Source organism: Gouania willdenowi, chromosome 17 (assembly GCF_900634775.1).
Source record: "Gouania willdenowi chromosome 17, fGouWil2.1, whole genome shotgun sequence".
Taxonomy (NCBI): Eukaryota; Metazoa; Chordata; class Actinopteri; order Blenniiformes; family Gobiesocidae; genus Gouania; species Gouania willdenowi.
In genome coordinates, this window is record NC_041060.1 from 17,928,078 (window position 1) to 17,955,880 (window position 27,803).

General features: G+C 38.1%; 1 protein-coding gene across 10 annotated transcripts in view; it reads left to right on the plus strand.

Annotated features, from left to right (window-relative positions):
- Positions 1 to 27,803, plus strand: part of pard3ab (par-3 family cell polarity regulator alpha, b) — a 279,421-nt gene that overhangs the window by 117,753 nt on the left and 133,865 nt on the right. For 9 of the 10 annotated variants that reach the window (XR_003675910.1, XM_028472041.1, XM_028472043.1 and 6 more), the window contains exons 6-12: positions 4,298 to 4,389; positions 8,711 to 8,794; positions 12,806 to 12,931; positions 15,425 to 15,840; positions 18,108 to 18,247; positions 19,205 to 19,333; positions 23,189 to 23,224. Coding sequence is in view for 9 of the 10 variants with exons in the window: in XM_028472041.1 (XP_028327842.1) it covers positions 4,298 to 4,389; positions 8,711 to 8,794; positions 12,806 to 12,931; positions 15,425 to 15,840; positions 18,108 to 18,247; positions 19,205 to 19,333; positions 23,189 to 23,224 (1,023 nt within the window). In the remaining variant the exon portion in view is untranslated. Of the gene's footprint in view, positions 1 to 3,101; positions 3,174 to 4,297; positions 4,390 to 8,710; positions 8,795 to 12,805; positions 12,932 to 15,424; positions 15,841 to 18,107; positions 18,248 to 19,204; positions 19,334 to 23,188; positions 23,225 to 27,803 lie in introns of those variants that run through there. The other variant, XM_028472049.1, reaches the window with a different exon arrangement.

Genomic DNA, 27,803 nt, shown 5'->3' on the forward strand with positions numbered 1-27,803 from the left:
CAGTGGGAAGATAAATCCAAGCCTGCGGGTATATAAAGTGTTACCCCAATAGGTTCGTAAGTGAAACATGAGTAATAGCATAATACTTCATGTGTAAGGATGACAGATGAACATTTTCTTTTCTTTTTTGGTCATTCTGTAGCTTGATTAACTGGACACTGATCTAGACAGCTAGAGCTTTTTGGTGGTGGTCCATTCTCCCTTCTGTGTGGCCTCACCCAATGTGGTCATGGGACCATGAGGCTCCATATTTCCCAATCCTACAGTTAGCATTTCCTTAGCTGGATCTTTAGTGCCTATGCTATATTGATTTAATTGTGTGGTGGAGGAGAGGAAATATGGCAAATTTAAGGTTGGTTGTCGTAAACGTGGGCATAAATCATGGTCTAAGGCAGGGGTGTCAAACTCATTATAGTTTAAGTGCCACATACGACCCAGTTTGACCTCACGTGGGCCGGATCAGAAAAATCCATGTTTTTGTGAAGGAAAAAAGCACAAATTTAAAGAAAATCCAGAATGTTAAGCAATTGGTGAGAATTCCTTGATTTTCCTGGAATTCTGTGGGATAACTTGCAATAATTTTTCAGCTTTCCATAAATAATTGCGATTTAATATCACTGTACATTATGTAAATAATGCATGTATTATCTAAAACGTATATTGTAGTTTACAAAAAGTCCTGTTTTGGCTGTAATTTCTACTTTGAAGGAAATCTTCTTGTGGGCCGGACTAGATCATCTGGCGGGTCGAACTTGGCCCGCGGGCCTTGAGTTTGAAATGTGGTCTATGGTTTGTTTTTTATGTTGTTTTTAAAACATTTTTTTTAATTGTTTTACAATCTTTTGTATGGAAAGTGCTTGGCCGATAAAGTTTTGCAATCTTCCTTGCTAAATGTACTTTTTTTTTCTTACATACAGTATATTTATAACACAGTGATGTCTTAGATGGTTAGTTTACATTTGTTCTTCTTACACTTGCTTCAGAAATTCATTTGACTTTTCTCTTTTAGCAAATTGGCTCACATATTGTGTCTTTGGGTTTCAGAATAGAATTATCATTGTGCAAATAAAGGACAGAGGAGAAGCGTGTGCGTGCTCTGATGAACAGTGATCTTATTTGGTCTCCTACAGATAGTGATTCCTCTCACTGTTTGATGTCTTGCATGCCTCAGTTATCTGTCCCTGATACATATTCATCAGCATGGATGTTCTTTTTGCTTTGTCTGCTTCCAAATATCAAAGATTTATATCCCCTCTCCCCCCCTCCAAAAAAAAAAAAAAAAAGGTAAAGTTAATAGTCTTTTTAACTGCCTTGTTTTAAAAAAAAAAAAAAAAAAAAAAAAAACGATCAGATTGTATTTATTAGTGAGGATGCAGTTAACTTGACCGTTTGTCCGATTTTGACAAATAAGCTATCAAAAAATTCAGAAAGTTTCAAGAGATATATGCTTTTGCTTTTTAAATTTGTAACTTTTAAACTTTTTGACTGATTACTTTTTTCCTTTTCCATTCATTTCTATTGGAAATTTCAGCTTTTTCAACTTTTAAGCCCTTCATCCCCAGCCATTCTTCAACTGATTTTGACCATTCAACCTTTTTCAACCTTATTGCCAATGTTCAGCTATTGCTAGGTTAATGTTTAGCTAATGCTAGGTTACTGCTAATGCTAGGTTAATACCAATGCTAGGTTAATGTTTAGTTAATGCTAGGTTAGTGCTAATGCTAGGTTAATACCAATGCTAGGTTAATATTTAGCTAATGCTAGGTTATTGCTAAAGCTAGGTTAATGTTTAGCTAATGCTAGGTTAGTGCTAATGCTAGGCTAATACCAATGCTAGGTTCATGTTTAGCTAATGCTAGGTTAGTGATAATGCTAGGTTAATGTTTAGCTAATTCTAGGTTAGTGTTAATGCTAGGCTAATACCAATGCTTGGTTCATGTTTAGCTAATGCTAGGTTAGTGCTAATGCTAGACTAATACTAATGCTAGGTTAGTGCTAATGCTAGGTTAATACCAATGTTAAGTTAATGCTAGGTTTGTGCTAATGCTAGGTTAATACCAATGTTAAGTTAATGCTAGGTTTGTGCTAATGCTAGGTTAATACCAATGCTAGGTTCATGTTTAGCGAATGCTAGCTTAATACTAATGCTAGGTTAGTGTTAATGCTAGGTTAGTGTTAATGCTAGGTTAGTGCTAATGCTAGGTTAGTACTAATGCTAGGTTAATGTTTATCTAATGCTAGCTTAGTGTTAATGCTAGGTTAATACCAATGCCAGGTTAATGTTTAGCTATTGCTAGGTTAGTGCTAATACTAAGTTAATGCCAATGCAAGGTTGATGTTTAGCTAATGCTAGGTTAGTGTTACTGCTAGGTTAACACCAATGCTAGATTAATGTTATTGTTGGTTAGTGCTAATGTTTGGTTAATGCTATATTTACGCTATGTTAATGCTAAAGTTTATGATAGCTAATGCTAGATAGTGCTAATAATAAGTTAACATTGTTAGCTAATGTTAATGCTAGCTAATACCAATGCTAATGCTAATGTAGTATGACACGGGCCAGCACCTGCATCCTCGCTTGCATTTTTTTCAAGAAATGCAAATATTCTAGTTACTCTTGTGTTAGTGTTTTTGATTGTGGCGAAGCAATGTTTTTTTCATTCGTTTTTTAGAAAAAGCTCTGTGTACTTCCATTTTTTTTGTCTTTCACTGTCAATCATGACACTTGGCACTTGAGATCCACCATGACACACGTTTCCACCCTGCCCTGTAGTTCCATGTCTTCCAGGCTCTGCTAGTGTCATGGTAACGGGACGGAGGCTCATTTTCATGCTGATGAGACCAGTTGCTGTGGAGGCCTGCTGCAACACTGTTGCTGCTGCCGCTGCTGCTGGCTTGTCTCTCCTCTCCAGTGTCGCTCTGAAATTTTAATGACCATCTTTCACGGCTTCTCAATTTTCTCCTCTTTGCTTTTACGACGCTGTTTGTGCGTGTGTGTGTGTGTGTGGTTACATTCTAGAGCTTCAACTTTACATCAGGGTAACGGCAAATGTTCACTGCTTGTACGCGACAGGAAAAAAGGAAATGTAATTTTGTCGACTCTTTTTTACAAGAGCATGTATTTTTACACGTCTGGAAGGCCTCCTCCGATCTGCTCATCTTGGCTTCTTAAGGTTTAAACTCTCTTCTATCTTTCTTCTGGTGATCGGTGCAGCAATAAGAACTAATGGATATGATTCTGAGAGCAGGGTTGTGGTCAGTTACATTTAAAAATTACAATTACGTTCAATTCCAACTCAATTCCAATTACGTTGACTGGCATTTTTTTTTTAATTACAATTATAATTTTTCCCCTGAAAATCAATTACAATTAGTTTAGCAGTTACCAAAGTTCAATTACACTAAATCATAATTACTGAGCATTTAAATAAGCCTATAAAACGTAACCTTCCTCTTGTGTTGGCTTTGTGTTAGTATCTCTTATGTCTTAAATCAGCTGTAAGATGCACTAAAAAGATTATCTATCATCTAATTTATTTTTCATCTCTTGGTTACCTTGTTTGGCTTTCTAATCAATGAAAATATTTGTATTATTATTTATGGTGTGGGCGACTGAGCCTTTTTTCTGTCTGTATACCCTTTAATTTTAAAAAGGTAAAATTATCCTCAAGATAACTAACAGGTAAACTTGATATGAAACATATTTTAATTTAATAACTATGTTTAATAACTTATTTTTTTCCATTTTGACAATAATTATAACTACGTCATAATTGTAATTGATTACCAATTACGTGAGTACAATTATAATTGACCCTAACCCTGCCTGAGAGCGTATACTTGCAGTGCAAGCTCAATGAAACTGATCAAGTGCAGGGTGTTCTTTGACACTACTTAGCTTTATTTTTAATCTTTGAAATCTGTTACTAAAACCTCATGTAGGAGTGGTGCACTTGAGGCAAGCTGTGAAAAATGTTACACGCACTGGACAGCGTTCAAATAGTAGTCTGACACATCTTGGCCAAGGGCTGGTCAAGAGCATGAGTTGCCAAAGTGACATATGGACTAACTGGAATGGCTGTGATAGGTTTTGTAATTATGCGTCAAAGTGGCGACAGCTGACGGACAACCAACCAACTAACCAGAAACTAAAATCACTTGCCTCCGCATGAGTTTGTTTCCATTCATGCTGAGGATGGATTTTCTGATGCTGCAGCGAGTTTAGTTTAGTTTGAAATTGAAATGCATCAATTTGAAGGAAATTGATGTATTTTGTTATTTGTTTTTGTTTTCCCAGGAGGAGGAGGCGAGAGAAGACCAGAATGGAAGAATAGATCCAGTTGGCCGAGCCGACTCGTGCATTGATCACAACACTGTTCGATCACTAGAGTAAGCCACAGATTGGATTTCAATTGTTTTGGAGTTCTTTTCCAACTGCACAGATTTACATATCATCCAGTTTGGAATGTTTCTCATTTTTAAAGTTAGATAAGCTGAGGCAAAAATAACTTTTTAAAATCAACTGGCTGATTCTTTAATTTTTTGTTATTGAGCAGCTGCGTTCACACCAAATGCTTGTTCTGTAGCACCGGACGCATCTGCCGCACGAAACGTTCCGCATGTGTCGCAGGATCAAAAAATGTCTCCATTCGCTTCATATGCGCGTTTGAAGCGAAGCCCCGCCCACCAGCGACACATCCAACTCAGTGAGTTTCACTGCCTGCTGAAGCGAGGAGCTGCGCTTCTTTTTCTGCTCTCATAAACATAAACCACCAGTGAAAAAAGCCGGTGTGATTAGAGGCTATTGCTATTCTAGCTCAATGCCGACTTTCAAAATGAAAACTATAGAGATAACTTTTATCTGCTACTACCAACTCCTCGCTGATTCTCCTCCATGCCAAATCCTTCCTAGTCCGGTCCCGGTTATAAAGGCCATGTCATACAGCTCCAGGTGGTCACACACAGCTTCTACTCCACGGTTGAACAGACCGGTGTCCGTGTTGACGGCCTGGCGTCATCGTCAACAAAGACTCTGATTGGCTTTTGTCATGCGAAACAGGCGCAGGAGTTCAATATTCTCTTGCGAATGTGCGGATATGCATAAAATTGGGAGCGCGCTCACACGGCCAACGCTCTTGACGTGCGGATCGGACCGCACCGTCGCACTGTAATCTGGACGTATGGACATTTCATGACGCATCCGGTGTGAACGCAGCATTAAACACCTTTATATACAATCAGAAGCTCTGGGCCATTTTGCACAATATTAAACAATGAGTCTTATTAAAATGTATCTCTGACTAATTACAAAGCTTAGTTATTCATATGGTTGGGTTTTAACAGTTGTTTTTCAGGGTTGAGGAAGAGTAAAGTAAGACTTAAGACCTAAACAGCAGGCAGGAATAATAATTTCTTAAAACTTTAACAAATTTCAAATTAATCACAGTAGAGTACAAAATAAAAATACTTAAAAAGCACAAATCAAAAAGGGAATGGCATCAGACATGAAGACCAAGCACAGACAACACAGTGTTCAAGCACCTCCTTAATAGTTGAGTGAAGACAATCATGAGATGAGGGACACCTGAGTGGAAACAGGAGGAGACCTAATCACAAGACAAAGAACAGACAGGCATACGTACAAGAGTTATAACAAACAAATAACAAAAATATATTGACACGACCAACTAGAAACCTATAAAAGCAACTACAACCTAAATAAAACAAAATTTATTGACAAACATACATAAACTAAAAGTGGAACCACGACCTAATAGTTCCACATGACAAACTGAACATAAGCATGAAAAACAAACACTGAATAGATCCTTAAAAAAAACAGATCATGATCTTATGTTTTACTATCAAATATATACACACAATAATTATGTCCATTACCCGATGCTCTGTAGAAAATGATTATGAAGTTGTGAAAGAAGTAATGCTGTAGTAATAAACCTAATGTGAAACAAATTTGTCAGTGAAGGTGGCGAGTGAAACTACTCACACTAATGTCATTCATTACTTATAAATGTCACAGAGCTACTCACAATAATATGAATCTTATTATGTACCGTAAATGTATGTTAAAATTCCTGATGAAATATATTTTATTGGCATATTTTACACTCAAAACATTGGCTTTAACATGCATACATCTGCCTGTGGCTTTTAAAGCAACTTTGACTTTAGTGCAACATGACTTTAGCGCAACTTAACTGATGTATATGTCTAGAACAACAAATAAATGCAAAAAGTTAGTACTTTCTTTTTAGATTTTTATGAAAAAACACAAGCTGGTCAACATGCCCAGGTTTCAGTGCACTTCTTTGTGAATTTACAAGGTCTCCTGTAGTGGAAAAGACTTTCCTGGTTTAATAAAGGTAAAAAAAAAAATAATATATTTAAAAAAAAAAAAAAATGAATCTATATAGATGCATTTTGAATCGATTCGAGAATCGCGCGACATAATATCGCGATATATCGCCTAATTGATATTTTTCAACACCCCTAATTAGAAAGCAGTATCCAGAGAGTAGAGATTACCTGCATATACCTACAGCATTATTGAACAAAGTATAAATAAGTGACAGGTCAAAGTAAAGCATACAAGATTAAGATAAGTCTGTTCCTCTGTTCTCAGTCATTACAACACAATTATGCATAGAATAAAATACACCTCATCCAACCCACTCTTTTAGATTTTATAAAAAATAAGCCTATTTGAATCATGGTTGGTGAAAAACGCTATGTAAAACATGGTTATAAACAAGTCATTATATTCTAAATGAACCTTTTTTTCTAGCAAATTATTAAGTCGCAAAAAATTTGTTTTGGTGCAATTTTGAGTTTGACTTCTCTTGTTTTCTGCAATTCGTTTTAAACATAAAAAGAATAACATATTTAGAAAGCCAAAGATTTCCTCTTTAAAAGCCTATATGAATGTAAGTTAAATGAGTTCAAAGATAAAGGTCAAAATGGTAATGCCTACTGCAGAAAACAGAGAAGAATAAGTTGGTTCTCAGGAAGCTGTAGTTCTCATGCTCATCTGCTATCATATATCATAATAATGTTCATATGCTAATTGTGCAAAATGACTCATGAGTTTTTCTATTTATTTATTTCTGGGAGCATGGTTTCATCTTCATGACTAAAGCCTGAATAATTCTGCTTCTTTCCCATAATAAGCACTTAAAAGTCCAACTGTGTCGACGTGTGGATTTGTTTGTAGAGAATCTCATTTTCAGCCTTGGTTTGTGATTTACATAATTCCCTTTTGTGCGAGCAAAATGATCCTCGCCCGCCCATCAGCGCTCGCTCTCCCACGCATTAACCCATTCAGCTGCTCTTCTAACACTCTGCTGTGTTTTTGTGTTGTTGTTTTGTTCTGTTGCATGCTTCCAGTTTAATATGCAGGTATGGTGGTTTTTTTTATTTATTTATTTTTTTATCCCTCCTCTGGCTTCCCAGAGTCTTCTGCTTCTCCTAGCGTTTATTTGTGAACAAGGGCCTCGTTTTCCCCAAGCTAATCATAGCCATTGTAGCAAAGCTGTGAGTGGATTAGATCAGCATCTTGTGAAATGTGACATTATATTGGTGTGGCCCTGGGGAAGTAAACAGCATTAAGTCTTTTCAAGGGCCACAACATGTCAACTCTGATGGTTTTTTACATGTAAATCTTTTCCGTGTGAAAATGTGAGTCTGGGTTGATATTGATCTGTCATTTGTTGTTATAGGGTTTTTCAGCCGCCTGCAGAGGGTTTAGCCACATTAATTTCCAGTTACTGATACTAATAATAACAGTTTTTAGGGTATATGTAACATTTCAGATGTAGGTTCAATTGGTTTACACCTAAAGATGTACACAAGGCAGAATAAATCAAAATAATGCATGTTTTCCCTTTTCCAACAGTGGTTTGTTGTCGGTGAATGAAATGTATTTATTTATGTTTATACTTTTTTTCTATGAACTTAAATACTACATGCATAGGTTTTCTTCTAGTGTCTGCTGTGTATAATAATTTCCTTGTATGTGATGGATAAACATTTCTAAAATATTATTATTATTATTATTATTATTATTATTATTATTATTATTATTATTATTAATAATAATAATAATAATAATAATAATAATAATAATAATAACGTATTAATTGTGTTTTTTTTGTAGCTTTTTTTACATTTATGTTTCTAAAATAAATTAAGTTTCAAAATAAAGTGGTTTAATTTGTATGACAGTACATTTTCTTTTTAAGAACATCAAAAACAGAAATCAGTTCTGGCTTTGAATGGATAAAAATTACACAAAACTTGTTGTTTAATTAAGTTGTAATTAAGTGTAATGGCACTACTATTCTATTACTGCCATTACAGATCTGTCTTTCCAAAAAATGTATTATCTTTTCAACTTTTTAACTAGCCCTATCTTAGTTTTTTTTTATCTAGCTTTAGCTCAGTTTTGAACTAGTTTTACATTCCATATCATATTTATTTATTTGTGTGTTTATTAGTTGTTGTTTTTTTTTCTCCTGCCTGTTTTCTTCTCTCTTAATCATGTTATCTTGTATACCAGCGTTTTGTGTGGTTGTCATCACAAAGTTGATTTCTTTCATTGGATTATTATTTGTTTTTGTTTCTCCCTCCTCATGATGTCACGTCTCCTCCTCCTCCCCTCCTCATTCCTCCTCCATCCATCTCGGTCTCCCAGAGACATTGTCAAACTGGTGGAGGTGTCAAACGACGGTGGTCCGCTGGGAATCCACGTGGTGCCTTTCAGTGGCAGGGACCGCAGGTAACAAAAATCCCCAGAGCAGAGCCTTCAGAGCTGCTAAAGGAGAGGAAAAGCACAGAACGTGTTCAAAAAAAAGAAAAGAAAAGGGAAATGTCCACATAGTTATAATACAGGTCACTTATTTATTGATTTATTTTATATGTTTAGGATTCCTCCTTAAATGTTTGCTATTACAACATTTGTTTCATTAAAGTGTCTTCCCCACTATATGTACATAAAATGAAGTTCTGTTTCAAATAAGTTACAAAATTAAATATGTTTGAATGTCTAATAATGTATGTTTGAAGTTCTGTCTAGATATAGCAATTTAAATTAATTCAATAATCATTAGAATAGGGTCTGCATTTTACTCTTTTTCAATTAATATTAATATCATTGTTTAGTTTAATAAAAAAAAAATGAATTACATGAATTATACAGTTAATGTTAAATATGTTGGGGGAAAACACATCACTGAAATTTTTATTTTTAATTTTTTGTTATTTATTTTCCTGTCTCTTTACCACTAGATGTTCATAAAATGAAGTTTTTTTTAAAAATTATATTACAAAATGAAATATATTTGCACAAGTAAAAATGTATGTTATAAGTTCTTACTAACATAGCAAATTTAGAAAATAGATAAACATTAGAAGTGGGTAGCATTATACTATTTTCAAATCGATACTTTAGTTTAAAAAACAATAATTTTGAATTAATGGTACAGTTCATGTTAAATATGTTTTTAGTTTAAGACAATAAAGAAAACCTCACTGAAAAATAAAATAGAAAATAATGATGATAATATTGAGAAATAATGAGCTTTTTTTTTTTTAAAAAGGCATCAACCGCACACACAAGAAGTCATTACAATAATGGAAACCTCTGAAAAGTGTGAAACAAACCCAATACAACTGCACTAAACGCACACATCCATCAGCATGGTGAAGCTATTTGCCAGTTTAAAGTGATCAATCACTGCCGTCATATCTGCGCCTGCTGTAACATCCAATTTCTGTTATTCAAAGCAAACATTACGCAGTGCACATACAACATACGCATGTATGTGATACGTTTAAAGGAACACGTGGAGCAAAATCAAAGCTGTGACTGAATTAGAAGCATTTCACATCTGTTTTAAATAGAGGCAGTTTTTAAAGGTTCTGGTTGGTGCCCTGCTGCCCTTGGGCATTAAGACATAACCACAGTTAAACCCCAGCAGGATTTAGCATAAGGCCGACAAATGTTAGTGCAAATGTTAATGTCCACACTTCAATTAGAAATTACGCTACATTAATATTACCACTGACTTCAAGAAAATATAAAATGCCACATTACGTTTTATTTTTTTCCACCCAATTCAATCAAAGTAAAAGCACATTTATATTCTGCTTTTCCTTTATTGAGGAAATGTGGATTTAGACGTTACACTGACGATAAGATGCCCAGCTTCCATCAGAGAATTGGTCCCTCTACAGCAAATTCCTTTGTGTTCCCACCTAAATTCAATCTGAGGAATTGTCTCTGAACTTTAGCAACTCCTGAACTTTTCTACCCTCCCTGTAATCACATTCCCATTCAGATTAAATTATAAGCCTTGGGCATAGGGCCAGTATTAAAGCCTAAAATTAACCCAATTTACTTTGGTGACACTCGCTCATAGTGGCTCAGAGAAAGCTTTCATACACACAAATAGACACCATGTACCGAAGAGGACTCGATTAGTTTTTCTGCAGCCCGTGCTAGATTTTCTTCCCTTACCTTCTGGTGCGTAATCCGTAAAGCGCCCTTTCAGGTGAAGTTAGCCTTTCGCATTGGCTGTACGGGGATGCTTAAGCCAGTTTGCCACACCAGATTACAGAGCAACAAGCATTGCGGCTCAGCACAGCTAAAGTGCTACAAGGCGATAGAGCAGCTTCCCTCCAGCTGGAGTCTGCTGCTATCTCTGCTTGTTTCTATGTCGCCTTTGAAAAATATTTTGTTTATTCTCTTCTCAGAGAAGGAGCAAAGAGGATTGTCAATGGGGTGTGAAAATATGAACAGATGCAAAGCTTCAAGTTTTATAAACCAAGCTTTGTTTAATACATAGTGAATTGGTTTAATTCAATGCCTTTTCATACAGCATGTAAAGCACAGGTTTTAACTCATGGGTCGCAATCTAAGAATGGTGCATAGTGGGACGCAAACAATATTAAAAATACAATTTGGTCATAATTTTTAAACTGTATGCATGTTATTTTCATTTCCTAACCTTAACACAATGGTAGTTAGTTAATTAGTGTTAGATTTTTCAAAAGTAAAGTTTCTAAATCTTTATTTACATGTTTTTTTTTTTTTAAACCTGTGTTTTTAAAATCCATTTTTTTGGTTTTTAATCAGTTTAAAAGGAGTCTTTCACTCTGTTGTATTAGCACCTTCTAGGCATTTTGGCTTAGCATTAAACTTTTGTTGTTGTGTTGCCACACTGTGTATTAATTTAAGTATTCCAGGCAAACAGAGATACTGATACCGATAAGCTGAATTACATTTTTTGATTTGAGCCCTGTTTCTTAAAATGGGTAGACGGTTAGTTAAAAAACAAGTTCTGATGAACTATGGCCGGGCCCACGGAACATTTCCGCGCCGAATAGCACGTACCACCTTCCCGAGAATTCAGTCAAATGACTCCGTTCCACCGAGTTAAACAAATGAAAATTTGCTACGTAAAATCGTAATCTACGTTGAAATGCATTTGAAACGATATATCACACGACTAAGTTCTGATAAATTTAGAAATTACCGGAAAAGAGGGTGGGCCCCCTCAGCCCAATTCAACGAGTATTCAGTGAGTATAAACGGAGGAGTAGTCATTTGAAGAATGGGGCCCCCGGGAGCCCACTTTCTTCTTTTGGAGCCCTTTGGTGCTCTCCTGGGCCCCAAATCAAAGATCGGGCTTCGAGCGTCAATGCGTACACATCCATAGATTATACCTACCAAATTTCAGCCTATTCGTTCACGATTGACAGAGGAGTAGCGATTTTAACTAGTGAACACAAGAAGAAGAAGAAGAAGAACAAAGTGAGTGGGGTTTTTAGTCCGATGGCCCGGCCTAAAAAGGAGACTAGTTGAGAACCAAATCCTGTATGGTTTGTAAACTCAACATTAACATTGTTTTAAAACAGGGGTAATGTTCCTTTTTTTTCTATTGGGTTTTCTGAATTATCTTCCACACACACATTGCCCACATTGCTGAAGGAGCCATGACTAGAACTTTACAAAACTAGACAATATGTCCTAAAGGTATGGCCACTGCCACCAAAGATGGCATCACAGAGATGTTGTTCAGGCTTAGCCATTGATTGACTTGTATTTTATCCAAATATCCTGGTATTACCAATATAGAATAGAATTATTTTATTGTCATTGGAAAAGGTACAATGAAATTGCACATGCCCCTCCCAATAACACTTCAAAGATTCAAGCCAAACAGGCACAGTTATTATAAAAGCAACATAAGGTACGGTAAAAGAAATAAAAAGTAAATCAATATAAAAAGTTCATTAGTATAAAAGTGCATGGGTATAAAATATAACTAATTTTCCATGTATTAGTAGTGATGCTGGTGTCTAGGATGTGTTTGGCTATTTAGAGAGTAGTAGTGTTTATCATTTTTTTTTCATTCTTAATATTAGTTGCTTTTGGCTAGTTTTGTTAACTCCCTCCTGAATTAAACTGCTACCTAAAATGACTCTGGCACATGCCACTTGTTTAAAGAAGCATTGATGCCATTTTAATTGAAGGAAGTCTAAAAAATATTTTTTCATACCCCTGAACAAAAAAATGGACAGAATGAACACAACAAAAAAAGGCTCCAAACTAAAACAATGTTTTAACATGTTTGATGAATGTTTACAAACGTCCTAAAGGAATAACGGTGAATCCTAGAAATCCTTTGGATCAACATCAATTTGTACGAACAGGAAAACTACTTTCATCTCTGGTTCCTTTGTGTAATTCTTGCATCTTCCTGACATAGACTTTCAAACATTTCAGGACTCTTGGCTTATTGGTCAAGCGTTTGGAAAGGGGAGGAAAAGCTGAGCAGCAGGGCCTTTTCCAGGAGAACGACTGTATTATTCGTATCAATAACGGAGACCTGCGAAACATCCGATTCGAACAGTAAGACTGCAGCACACCGGGCTTTTTTGTTGACCTTCCTCGACGTCTTGTCTGATTGGTTGCTTTCTGATACCCTCACCTTCTTGTTATGTCTTTAGCTTCTGCTGTTGCTCTCTCTGCCTACGTTTGTATTCATCTCCTGCTTTCCTGGCAGCTCTCAGGCATCTGAACTGCCTCTCTGATTTACCTCCTGTAGGTCACAGCCTCAGTTGCTGAAGTCGTCCTTGAAATCCTTTCAGCTTTTATTCCCCTGTGTTTCAGTATCAGCTCAACCACACTTCTGCTTGTGCACCTTCATCTTTTCTTGAATGAGATTAAAGCTCCTAACACTCACAGCCTTTGCCTTTCAGTGCTGCCTGTATCTCATGTTTTCCTCCCGTCTAACCCTGCCCAGCTTCTGTATGATGTGTCAACATTTAGCGCCGCATATAGCATGTTCAAGTGACAAAACACATGTTTGCATAAATGCATACTAAACACATGCACATTTTTCAAAGCAACACCACATTTTACATAGTTATGCATTATGCAAAAACAGCTTGTATGCTAAGTAAAGTCTACACATCCAAGTATAGATACTTGATGTATTGCCATCAAGTATGACTCAAGTGTCTATTAGAATAAGTTTGTATTGTCTTTTCCCTCAAATTTAACCACAATGAGAAGAATTTATTTTGTTGAGTACCAGGAAACACTTTGATGAAGTGATGTACTGTATAGCCCTCCATGTAATCTGTTGACATGTTTGGCACCTATTAAATCTACCTGTGACTATTCCTATCACCTCATTTAAAATTCAGGTAAAGACATAGTGTAGGCCTTATAGCTCAATAAAACAAAGGTATTTCTTCTGCAAAATGGGAAGTGAATGTTGAAGGTAGATTTTGCCACATGAAAGATTGTTTTTGACTCCTGCACAAACATTGGGCTTGTTGGCAATTGGTCGTGTGACATGAACTTGGGAAGAATTTGGATCGCGAATTCGAGCATCGTAAAATGCAGGTGAAGCGGTCTAAGGTTCATGATAGATTTAGCAAGAAATACAGTAAGGCTAGTTCTAAGGCGCATCATCCTTTTTCATGGTTTCGCACAACTTATATGAATTGCCTCACGTTATGATGCTAAATTTACAATACAAGGTTAGACTGTGATGTCTGACGTTTTTGATATTCAAGAAGTGTTTTTACTTCATGCGTACTGAGAGTTCTGGATTTTCTTTGCCAGATAAGGAAGACAGTGATTTGTTTGATGCCACTTTTCCCCTGGTTTGTTTATGGAGTTCACTGTGAAATGATGCCACTCCGTCAGATATAAAATGTCGGCCGTATTTGGGTGTTTCTGAGGAAAGCCACAACACAATGTTCAATACATGAAAACACCAGAATTGTGTTGGGAAGCCACTTTGACGTGTGTTTGGGGGGCGCACTGGCATCCGTAGTGGATGAAAACAACTTTTGGATGAAATACAGGTACAGTTTAGAAATGTTAGCGATCGTTATCAGCAGCTTTAAATGCAAGAGATGGTGTTTCTTTCTCTTTTGATTGTCAATATCAAAGATAATCAATGAAGTCATACTAGGTCATTTAAGCAGGAGAAAATTGGAATCCCTTTAGATTCAACTCTTAGTTCCAAGTAATGTGGCTCAGAATAGTTTTCTTTGAACACTTGGTCATTTTAAGAGTATTTTTTCAGCTGGAGCGTATTACTTGTCTGGTTCTCAGTCCATCTCAGATGCCATGGCACGACTGTCAATGATAAGAGAAACTTGTTAGTAGCTGAGAAACGGGGAGTTTCACAAAGGAGATCTGTGTGGGTATAAGTCTTAGCTGTCAGTCATTGGGTGGAATTTGAGAAATTCTTCGGTATTCCGTTTTCTCAAACGTCCATTCAGCTGTCAGGGGGGAGGCTGAGGGTTGAGTCGTACTTAAAGTCTTTATTGTAACAGGTGGTGAAAACAAAACTCTGCCTTTACAGGGTGTTGACAGCCAACATAGGTTTTCTTCCACACCTACCATATACGAGCTTTCTCCGACGGGGGTTTAAAAAAGGATTTTCTGCAAACTATCCAACGGATAGAGGTCTCCCTCATCTGCAGCCAAATGAGAGGATTATAAGATGGAGCTGTTGGGGAGGGTTTAGTTTCTTTTTGGAGCTGCTCAAGTCTGCAATAAGTATCAATTAACATGTCACAATGTTCAGGTGGGTGAAGATGGATATTGTAAAACCTCAAGGGCTTTGTATGTGTTGAAGAGCCATTGGAAAATGGTTAAGCCTGACAGGTTGGTGAAGACAAATATGAAATTGTTAATGGTTACGCATCAATTTTTTCTTGAAAATGTTTTGCTTCTCATCCAAAAAGTCTCATTACTTCAATTGCATCATCTTACAAACCCAAAGACTGATTCCCCTTCACTAATACTGCAAGAATACAAGACCATTAATTTATAGAGAAAGTGAAGTGATAAATAACTGACTTTTTCTCTCTGTCCCAGAGCTCAGAAAATGTTCTGCCAAGCCATGCGCTCTCCAGTGATCATGTTCCACGTGGTGCCCCATTCCATGAAGGCCCATTATGAGCAGCTATCCCAAGCTGAGAGAAACCCTGCATATGCCTCGGGCCGTTTCAGCCCTGAATCCCTGACTGGCAGCTCCATGTCTGGCATGGACCACTCACCTCACAGAATGTCTCGCCACAGCTCTCAAACGCACCCGCACTCCCATCCTCACCACCACCCTCACAGTCATCTAGACCCATTCAATGGCTACTCACCCCTGATTCACCCAGCAGTCTCTGCAGCGAAACCTCCTTTAGGCCACAGCCTCTCGCCTCAGAGAGCAGCAAACTCCAACCAGAGCGGTGGTTACACTAAGAAAGTCGGAAGGAGGCTCAACATCCAGCTAAAGAAAGGTGAGGTCAATAATAGTCGGAAAGATGAGAAAATGTGCTTTTCCCTTTAATGATAATCACATAAATGCATTGTTTATTAAACTCTATATTGCATTGTCATTTGATAATGGATGTATACTATGCGCAAAGCTGTCAAAATATCCTGATTAAATTTGACATCAGGAGAAAAGTATCAAATGTAAACCAGACCAACTGCATTTCCTGAAGAAAATGAGTGACGATGCATAAGCTGAGGCCCTCTAGTTAGTATAACTCATTGGAGTCACTATAACCATCAGTATAAGCCCCTGGGAGTCAGTATAACCCCCTGGGAGGCAGTATAACCCCCTCGGAGTCAGTATAACCATCAGTATAACCCCTTCGGAGTCAGTATTACCCCCTCGGAGTCTGTATAATCATCAGTATAACCCCTTCGGAGTCAATATTATCTCCTCGGAGTCAGTATAACCATCACTATAACCCACTCGGAGTCAGTATAACCATCAATAAAACCCCCTCAGTGTCAGTATTCCCCCCTCGGAGTCAGTATAACCAACAGTATAACCATCAGTATAACCCCCTCAGAGTCAGTATGACCAACATCATCACCAAATCAATATAACCCCTTCAAGTTAATATTGGTAATTCAGTAAACTATAATATAATGACTAACAGCAGGGGTTGCTATGTTTACTATTCCAATTGGTTTGAATGGCGAATTGAATTGCCAATTAATCAATTACTTATTTGTGAAAATGTCATAAGATAGCAGGGGGAGTGTCCTTAGTATTATTTACTGTTAGATACCCAGGTTGGTAAAATCAGACTAAATTTGGGGGACGAGTTATCTGACTAAAAACAATTTTATAATAGTTAAGTACACTGAAAACATTAGTGAGGATGTTATATATCCTCTCTAATTCCTTACCTAACATAATGATGCAGCCGTCATACGATTAGCCATATTAGAAATAAAGTATGAGAAATGTATTCAAACCTTGCAATCCTCAGCCAGCAGCGATCCAGGTGTTGTTGCCAGGTCTGGGGATCATGGAGCTTGTTGCTAAGCAGCAGCTGGTCCCTGTGTACTTTGAAATACCACAGTTGGAAGTCTGGGGAGATGTTGCCATATGTGCATGAAGACTTTCACCCAAACTTACCTTTTTTTTCTTGAACTGTGTTGAAACCAGTACAAAAACAACAACCTGAAGAATCCTGACTAAAGGCTGTTTCACATCGTCCCCTCATTGGAGCTTTATTTTCTATCACAGGAAACACTGGATTATATACACCGAAAGCAAAGATCTGTGATTTATACTTTTGAGATTTTTATCATCCAACCTTTTGTTTGCCGTTGTGGTACTAGCAGGGGTTAACAATATTTCCCAGGAGGTCTTGCGCTCATCTGCTTGCTCTGAGTCGTGACTTAAGCCCACAGCTTTGAGCATAGATTACACTTGTGTGCCGTTTATGCATCTGATTCAGACTCTTGTCTCCTTGTAAATCCTGGGGCGTATCAAAATCAATCACCTACTCTGCCATTGTGTTGGTATTTCCTAATCAAGCTAATGGGATTTTTAAAGATTGTTCCTGTTTCAAGCCGTAACTCTACAGGCATTTACCGGTGAGGGTAATACCCCACCTTGGCGACCATGGGAAGTTGATTGGCTCATTAATGCATGGCATTGAAGAAAGGATGTGAAGCAAGTGTTCTGCTGTTCCATGTATCATCTCTGTTAGACAAACAGAGGGCAGAAAGGTAGCACTCCAGGATGCTCATTATTAGCATTAGATTTATTAGATAAGAAAAACACATTTTTTTTCCTATTTGAAGATGAAGCCAGATGTTATGCATGCAATGGCTCCTTTCGCTGCATGTGTTTTTTTTTTTTTCGGTTCTAAAACAGAGTAGAAATATGTTGTAATAATGATGAAAGCACGCCGTTACTTTGCCTCACGTGTTGATAGTTCGCTTTAAACCCACTTCACCTTCTCTAGCAAGTAAAGGAAAGATAAACACCCACACAAACATGTACGTGTGTGAGCTTGAAGCTGAATGTTAAAGTTGAAAAATGTTTTCTGTATTTCAGTATTTTACCAGGGGACTCATTTAGTCACTCTATGGCAAATTGAATGATGCAATCCATCAATTACTTGCATGTTGGACCAAATCATAACAATCCTGATGTGTCTTAATATTCAAGCAGTACATCAACAAAAACACTCCTACTTCTAGTACTGTACTGGGTCCATTTTGAAACCGTTTGCTGTTGCTGATAATTTGACAGGCCCAGAGGGACTCGGTTTCAGCATAACATCACGAGACGTTCCCATTGGGGGCTCGGCACCAATCTACGTGAAGAACATATTACCTCGGGGGGCTGCAATCCAAGATGGCCGCCTAAAGGCTGGGGATCGCTTGTTGGAGGTGAATAAAACAATACTTTTTCTCGTCTTTATCTTTCAAAACTAAATAAATACTAAAAATGATTTCAATTTCAAAAAATGTTTAAGTGTCAAACTGAAAGTCATTTATGATGGTTCTTTATTAACCCTCCTATTATTCTCAATTATTACGAACACATTTTACACTTGGGGTCAATCTGTCCCCAGGGATATTTACCTCCAGAAAATGTTGACCAAGTTTTTGTGTCAGACACTTTGTTTATTTTATTTATTTTTGTCGAATACATAAATAATTTGATAATGAAACCTTGACCTGTTCTGTAACGCCACCATCAGGCCAAACTTTTAAATTAGAATTGATTTATCTTGAATAGTTTTCATCCAAATCTTGTCAAAATTACTGACAACATTAATGGCCACAAGAGTATGAACCCTATTGGTTGTGGTGATGATAAGACCTTTGCTGCAGCGCCACCATCAGGTCAAATCTTTGGTTTAAAAGTTAGTGTATCTGGAAAATCTTTCATCCAAGCCTTTAACGCAGCTAAAACAGCTTGTGGTCAAAAATCACCCAAGAGGAACACCAATGCCTGCAATATGTGTTCAACACATTGAACATTGAATGGGGTCAAATTGTCCCCAAGGAGGGTTAACTTTAAACAGCTTCAAAGATGGACCTTTTTTAAAGATAATTTAAAGATTTTTTTTTTCTTTTCTTTTTTTAAACTTTTTGGGGATTAAAAAAAAAGGTACACGTATTTATGTAAAAAAAAAATTTTTCTTCAGATTTTCTTTATTGCTTTTGAAATATAGGAGATGCAATTTAATCCCTGAAAAATGCAACCCAACAAAGATCTAGATTTTTTAAAACTCGACTGCACAAATGTGTTTTTTTGGGGTTTTTACACAAAAAAATGTTCCCTAAAATTGTTCCATGGCTAAAAAAAAACAAAGGACTTATTGGATTTTTTTCTTTCAGGTAAATGGTGTGGACCTAAACGGGCGTAATCAAGAGGAGGTGGTGTCGTTGCTAAGGGCTACACCTATGGGTGGAGCTGTTTTTCTTTTGGTTCTTCGTCAGGAAGACACCTTTCTCCCCAGAGAAGTGGTATGTCCTGTCATTCTCCTTCAGGGCTTAGATTTTGTCCCAGTAAAGAAGATACACACACGGCCCTTTTTCTTTATGCATCAATACACAAAGATTACGTTTCTGTGCTCCCATGTGCATGCGGTTTTTTTTTCTCTCTGTTGCCATAACAGCTGTTAATCCCTCACAGTGAGCGCTGTGTTGTCACCCCATTTTCCAGCTAACTCAACACAGTATCTGAACATGCAAATTGGTTTCCACCAGTCTATCTCTACATTCCTCCATATGAAGCTGTGATTAGCCTAAAAGAAAACCCACTTTCCTCTTGATCTGCTGCACCTCCTTTTGTTTCCCCCTTGCATTCTCCTCGTCTCCTTGTCATCAGTACATGTCAGAGTAACCTAACACTCCTCATTCACTGATCTCACTTTCTTCCTTTTGCTTTGTTTGGTAACCCTCTGTTTCCCCATTTCCATCTCTCTCCTTGTGTTTTTGTCTCCGAGCTGACTTGGTAGATTGATGAATTTGGGGATGAGCAGACAGATACAGGGCAGGTAGTATAGGCTGGGAGGGAAAAACACACTTGGCTGGAATATCAATCAAGCCTTGCTCGCACACTTTACACTGTTCAATCAGCTGTGCGGGTCTTTGCGATCAGTGTTTTTTAGGTTACTGCTGTCAGTCAGCGCTAACAGATGCTACTCGCCACTTGCAGCTGAAGAAATGTGTGCACCATTTCTGGCAGATGCACAGTATATTTAGCTTGAAAAATGTGATGGAAGTGCTCAAACGTAAAGAATTTATTCACGCTTTCAATTTCTCCTAAGGAAATATACACAGTAGTATACAATTCCAAGCCATTATAATACTTTGTTGTAACTATGGTGTTACTTTGTAGTTGTGAAAGTAGAGATTGGCCGTTCTCTTTTTCTATCAATCACTTCAGAGACCGGCTTACAGTACATGGAAAGTAGGGCTGGGTGATATATCGAGATTCAATATATATCGAGTTTTCTATTTTGGTGATATAGAAAATTAAATCGTCTATGTCGATATAAATGTATTTTTTATAGCTTTTTTTTATTTTTTAAAAATACTTGTTTTTGGAGTCGCTGCTTTCACTACTTCTTAGAAGAGCATGAAGCACATTTAGATGGAGTGTGGCCTAAACATAGACAAGCTCCCCGGTAGAGTGAAGCTTTTATTTTTAGAGCTTCCCCTGCTGGCGGGCTACAGTAAAGGTAATAAACCCCATCTCCTCAATGATAACAGATGGGATGTGGGTCAAACTGTAAAGATATTTTTTTTCCAAACCTAAACTTTGCTCTGATCATTAGTTATTATCTCCCTGCAATGTGTTCAAGTGCTCATTTTTCTGTGAAACAGCCTCTTTGTGAATAGCAGTTACGTCGTGAAGGAAAGCCGAGATGCCATTTAACTGTTCCGGTCAGTTTTTTAATCTTTTTTGAGCTGTCAAAATGCGTTATTCTGTAGTAAACTGTTCTAAGCCGTTGGTAGAATTTCCAGCGAGAAAGATACTTATGTTCTTGGCGTAGCTGGGCTGCGTAAGACATCAGGGCAGTACGCTAAATGGGTGGGGCGTGTTACCAGGGCTCCTCCCACCAAACCCTACTGCGCAGACTCTGGCTCCAAATTTGCAAGATGGAAGCGCCCCTAAGCGCCATATTTTTGCCTTCAAGAAGTGCGTGCCCATTGGTCCTAACCCAGACCTTCCCCTAAACATCCACACAACAGAACTCACTCACACGTGAGTCTCTTTTTAAATCTGGTGGGAACCGGAGCCAATTCACAACGGAGTCACCCTAGTTGACAATTCAAAATGGTGGCCACCCAAAAACAGATTTTTCTCTTACTAGCCAGCCAAAAGTCACATAATTACAATTAAAAACATGTTTCCAAAGTTCTGACCTCAGGGATTTCAAATGTGATGCCTGTTTGACAGTAACTTTAACTGGCATCAGGTGGCCACCTGTAAATATTTAACATTGAACATTTACGACCAAAAATGTTTTTATTTCACAACATAGAAGACTTGCATCCCAGATCAAGGTATCCTTATTTGATCAACCAAATCAACAGTTTGTGGAATTTTGCATCACCAAATTTAACCCAGAAATGTTTTTCTGGTAAGACTTGAATTTAAATTTAAATTACAAGATTTATATCGTATATCTTCATTTTGAGAAAAAAATATTGAGATATGAGTTTTGGTTTGTATCGCCCAGCCCCAATGGAGAATAGTTACGCGAGGTGCTTTATGCCAAACAAGCAACCCTGTTTTTTTCTTCACTGTCATGTTTTGACATTAGATGGTGGGGTCCCTGACTTTCCGTGCCAAATTTTCCCTTTTTAGATGTTACCCATTTCCATTATTTTCCATTTTATCAGCTTTCCTTTATTTGATAGGATTACTGACATACTAAACATCCAAAACTCCAGCCAAAAATGCATTAGTCTGATTCATTAAGTCAAATGTGGCATATAAGCATACTTTTCAATGCTTCCGAATCCAAAACTGGACGCTCAAATCACGCCAAATTTCATGGAGCTTGACATATTGATTTATTATTGATTTATTAAACGTCATTTGTTGATGTGTTTCAAACGCTTGCTACACATTGAACCGGCCGTTTAATGGAAAAATATGGTGAAAATGAGTGAAAATCTTATGCTCAGGCATCTGTGTCGTATATCTATTTCGGCTTCAGGAACTCTACTTTCTGTCTGCTTGCCTTGATCACAGAATATTGTTTGCCTTATGGATGTGATTCTTAGCTATCGTTACAAAATGAATATATTGTTAGCTCTTGTTGTAAGGGTTACAACAACAAAAAAGATGCCAACAGTGAGACTTGGTGCTTTTTTACGAAGGCACAAGTCAGTAGAGACGATGGTTGATGAGCTTTTAGATCATGTTGGCATTTACACCACAGGGCTAGTTAATGGTTCACTGATATTTCCACTGCTCTTACACACACACACACACACACACTCTCACACTTTATTGAGCACTAAAGCCTTAAATCCCAAGCCTTGAGTCATAAAAATGTGCTCCATCAGATGCCGCTGCAGCCATCAGAGGTGCAAACAGTCACTTATTGGGGAGTCGTGTCAATCAAATTGTTGATTGGTGACAATTATCACAGCGGGGTTTGCAGATGAGGCTATTGGCTGGTTGTCGCCGCTGGCAATGTTGGAGGAGACAAACAACTACCCTGTCGATACTCATCCCTGGATTAAAGAGGGATTAAGGTTGGGCTGACTCTGTATGCTTGGGAGCCATAAGAAAGGATTTATTTGATGTGTGGCTATCAGCTTTTGAGGATAGAGAGTGTGATATGAAAGGGCTGAGATGAGACTCGGGGGAGACGTGGTCGAGTGCACAAAATTAGAAGTGTAAGGTTTTCTAAAGCCAGATAGAATTTTTCCTGTCGGTGTTGGAAGGCATTGCTAGTCAGTAAAATCTACCAGGGACATTAGGACAGGGATTTTTAACGTGATATGGCCTTACAAAAATAAATCTAATCAATAATTGTGTAATAACAATATTATTATTCAAATGATAATTAAAAAAATAATTTCAATAAAGTATGCAGGGTGATATTTGTGTTTTGTTCTCTCAAGCCTGATGTTTTTCAGTGATGAAACATTAGTCTGAATGTGCACAGCAGCTGTATTGACTCATTGGCATGCTGATATTCATTCCTTTGATTAATCTGCATGCTCATTCATTCACCTCCCTGCTTTATTCCCATCCCACATCTTTTTATATGCAGTTTAAAGCTTCAGTTTACTCATTATGTAGTTTTACTTGGCTGTTTTTGATTCTTCTGTCCCTCCCCATTCTTTCTCTAGAATGCTGAGCCCCAGATGCAATCCCCCAGAGATTCGGTAAGACCTCATCCGAACACACTGCAATTTGAACCCACCTCCCAAAGCCTACCTCTTAACTCCTTTCCCAAAGTGTATATATCTTATTTTCCATAATATAACCCTGAAGCCAGGATCCATAATCAGTAGAGGTTGAATTTGAAGAAGGAAAAAACATGAATTTCATTGATGTCGAAATGTAGTTAAGGATCCTACTTGGTGTGTTAAGGTATGTTGATGTTTTTGAGATGAGATGGTGAGTCAATGGTTGTAAGTTGCTTGCTTATATCAGAATTAGCTGATCAAGTTGTATTTCTCAAACCAAGTTGATGGTATGAAAAATAGGAAAACCTCCGGTATGCAACAAATTTTTCATCCAAAAGGGATTTTTCAGGGTATTTATTGTAATAAATGGGCGTACACAAACCATTATTCATTCACACCAGTCATTCACATCAGTCATACAATTGGTGGTAAGCTACAATGTAGCCACAGCTGGGGCATACTGACAGAAGCGTGGCTGCCATTTCTCCCCTACGGCCCCTCTGACCTCGCCTGGAATCCATCCTAATCTCCTTGTATTTTTCAATGTTTAATACAGGCAATTAGTCTGGAAGCGCTCACCAGGCTTTAGAGGTCTGGGGGCTGAGCGGGACGGGACAAACACACGCAGAGTAACCAATCAGACGAAGAGGGGACGTGACGACCAAAGCACAACAAGCTAGGAGGAAAATGGCATGTAGTCTGGTACAGACTTTTTTTTTTAAAGCCTCTTCTTGTTGTGGTTTCAACGATATATCTAGGTCTTTTAAAACAGAGCACAGCAGAAGTTCCGAACGGCTTCGCCGTGGTAGGCGCCATGTTTATTTTGACACTACTTTGCGCAGGAGATATGATATGACGTTCTCGCTCTGATTGGCTCGGTTTCTTTTGAACTGGTGAAGTGAGCAGAAAGTGGTATCGCCAGGCTACCTCTGACCACCACCAACAATCATGTACAACTTATACCCATTCTTACGAGGCAATGTGGGTGAAGTGCTTTGCCCAAGGACACAATGAGAATGACTTGGATAGAGCAGGATTCAAACCCCCAACCCTTCAGTTATAGGATGACCTACACTACCACAGAGTCATGGTCGCATCATGGAAATTCAGTTACTCCAATTGGGACAGGATATTAGCAACATCAAACTGGCTAGCAAGGTGCACCTTGTAATTAGCCTCTAAAAGAAATAGTTGGAGCACTCAGAGAGTGCAAACCACCGCCAAGAGCCAAATATTGTCCTGGCCAGTAGTTATCTGGATCAGTAATCCTGCTCATGGTACCATTGGAATTTCCTTAATGATGAGAGATAGGGTTTGAAACTGATCCAGCATCAGTAAATGATCTGGAACCGCCAAAATGTAATGGAATTTTCCATGGCGCAAGGTCTGTCTTTGGTTAAAATGTTGTCAGAATCTGTTAATACTTTTGACGTAATCAAACATACAAACACCGGTGAAAGTAATACCTCCTTGGTGGAGGATAAATGTGCTTTTGATTTAGGAAAGACACCAAGTTATCGTCCAGAAGACTAGCTTCCTCACGCATTCAGGCTTTTATTGTAAACCTGCAGGTTTATCCAAATGTTGGCATCATTATCTCAGTCAGTAACACCAATTTAAAACTCCATCCAGTGCTGCTCTTACAAATCACAATTTCATGGTTCATCGGTGTGGACTGCTTAGTATTTGCTGCAGTATAATCTGCTCCGTCATTCCTTCTCAAGCTGTTCACTGAAGGTGGAAGCTCATGGGAGTTTTCTTTATTCGTCGGCTGTGGATATGGTTCTCAGTCTGGCCTTTGTGCTGCACACTCACTCTGAAATGTAAAGTGAATCACAAGCAGCCTGTGCAGCTTATTTCTCTTCATTCAAGAAATTTTACAGACGGATCTTGCTGTGGCTGCCTCTGCGTCGACGAGTAAGAGGCAGATTTCATTTATGACGCCATCTGTAACAGAGAAACTCGGCATACTCTCAATGCTCTGACATCTACTTAGTTTTCCCCAATTCTGGGATTGTGTGCAATAGAAGGAGATAATGAGCCTTCATCAGGTTGTGTAAATTCTGTATTGTTACCTCAGACCTCAGTTGAATCAGTTCCTGAGGCTTTTTCTGCAGCTTGTCACACATTACCCTAAAACGTTCTCCTCTGCAGCAGCTGATAAACTCACATCTATTTTTACGACCTGTATTAAAAAGCCATTCAGATTTCTATAACTTTCTATCTGCACACCTAACCTGAGACGTTGTATCTAGCCCCAGCGCTCACTTACATCAGGCTAAATGCAGGTAATTGGATAAGATTTTTTTTTCCTTTTTGCACAGGGAATTTGAAGCGTAATTGGCCAGGTAATTTGATTGGCAGATGTACGTGCCAGCTGTGTAGGTGATCTTAGTCGGTGGTTTGTGTAAGCACAGCTGGTGCTAACTCAGTGAAGAGGAGGTACAGAGCATCATTCTAGAAACCAATGATGTCTTATTCTTGACTTATATGGTGATCCACTTAACTATGTCTAAAAATGTTGTGTTTGCCCTATTTCTAGTCCTCATTTAGTTGTAATCTTCTCCCATTAAGATTACATTTAGTTTTGATGACACTTTACTTAAGGCTGACATCACGCTGTCATTATCTGTCAGTAGCATGAATCAGGTGTCATGAAGGCTGTGATTAAGTGTCGTTCGCTAAACTGTGACACCTTTGGAGCTATGTTGGCATTTTTTGGGTTTGGTGGAGGGATATAGTGGGGTTAGGTAGGGTTAGGGTTCAGGCTAGGGTTCAGGGTTGGGGTAATGAACGGCACTTAATGACGTCCTTCATGACATCTTATTGATACTAATGACAGGTGTCATGTCATATTAATGACAGCGTAATATCATCCTTAATGTATAAAACTTCAAGTGAAGTCTTACCATAGTTTTTGTTTCACGCGAGTAAATTCAGTGAACGTGTATGTAACACTAGTCATGAGACTGAAATTACTTCCTTCTACATTTAGTAACACAAAGTTGTCTTTTTAGCCCACAAGGTAAGATCCACCAAGCAAAACTTCTTGCAGAGAGACGAGCTATTGATTGGACAAAATTAAGAGTTTTTAAATCTAGCAATATTTTTGAGGAAAATGTAAAAGCAACAGGATAAGATCGATGGGTTTGCATTTATTCTTAGACGAGTAATTGTCAGATGTAAAAGCACTGTACACTAAATTAACCACTTGATGCACTGTAGAATATATAATTGTGACTTGAGTCAAAACACGTATCTTCAATAAAGGTCCAGTTATACGCCACTAAAGCTGCAGTTTGGCATCATTTGGTCAAAAATCTATAATCGTCCTTGAGCATATTGTAATCTAAAGTGTTCTGAGTGGACAGTGAATCTATTCTCCTTCTCTTGGCTTTGTATTTGACTTTCATAAATCCAGGAATGTGACGCTCCTGGAATCTGGATGTCAGACAATCAGAGATCTTTCTACAAACAGGTGTTCTCTATGAGCTGTTTTTGGTGTTACTATTGGCTGCTCTACTGAAGTCATGCAAGTTCAGGTACCCTCGGTAGTAATAGTGTAATGACGGACATCCCAAGAAAGTCTCCATAACAGCGTTACACGGCAAATCAAGCGGAACAAGGCAGACTAAGGTGGAGAAGCGACTGTTTAAAGCCACAAACATACCTGTACTCAGGAGGAACAGACCGCTTTGTATCCTCATGGATCCCCGTGACTGTGCAGGGTCCGCACCACACACACTCTGGTGTCAGAGAGAGTGAGAATAGATGGGATAAATTGTGTGTAAACCAAAGAGAAGCTTATTCAAGGTGAATTAATTTTGCAGTCTGTATGCAGAGTGAAGGTTATCAGAGCGGCTCAGGCAGCTGGGATCAGTGCAGCCGCCTCTGAGCTCTCTGCCGGGGATGAGCTGACGGCAGCAGCAGCTGTTCAGGACAGTAACTACTGAGTGATACGTGCATTTATGTCTCTAAAACACCAGAAACATTTCCAATAACACAAGATAAAGTCTATACATTTGTCACTAGTCTCTAGTGAGAAAAAAGTCACTAAGAATGTTCACAAAAAATACCGATATGGGAGGTTCAGTTTTGGTCTCAAAATGCAGCGGAGAGAGAGGATTATACAAACTGCAGCTTTAAGAAGGTTAAGTAAGTTAATCAAATACAAATTACTTCTGGGGTATTTTTTTTTTTTTTTTTTCAATTTCTTACAGTTATTATAATGTTGTGACAATGTAACACTCATACCCGTCACCGGTTTCTTTAAGATGAAGGGGAATGTGATCAGACTTGGCAGATAAAGCCTGGCTTGGGATCCCAACTTTATTTCATTTGTAAAATGCTTTTAACCAGTATCAGCACCATTAAATAGTCATTTTACCCTTTGCTTGTTGGGCCAAAGTCAAGAAATATCACATTTTCAAGGGTTTAATCATGAGTTTACTTTACTTTTCTATCTTTCTACAACTACATGTCCTCCTAAAACCCAATAAGAGCATATAGACAGGAGGCAGAAAGTGCACTGTGGTCGAGCCGTCTGCTCTCGGCT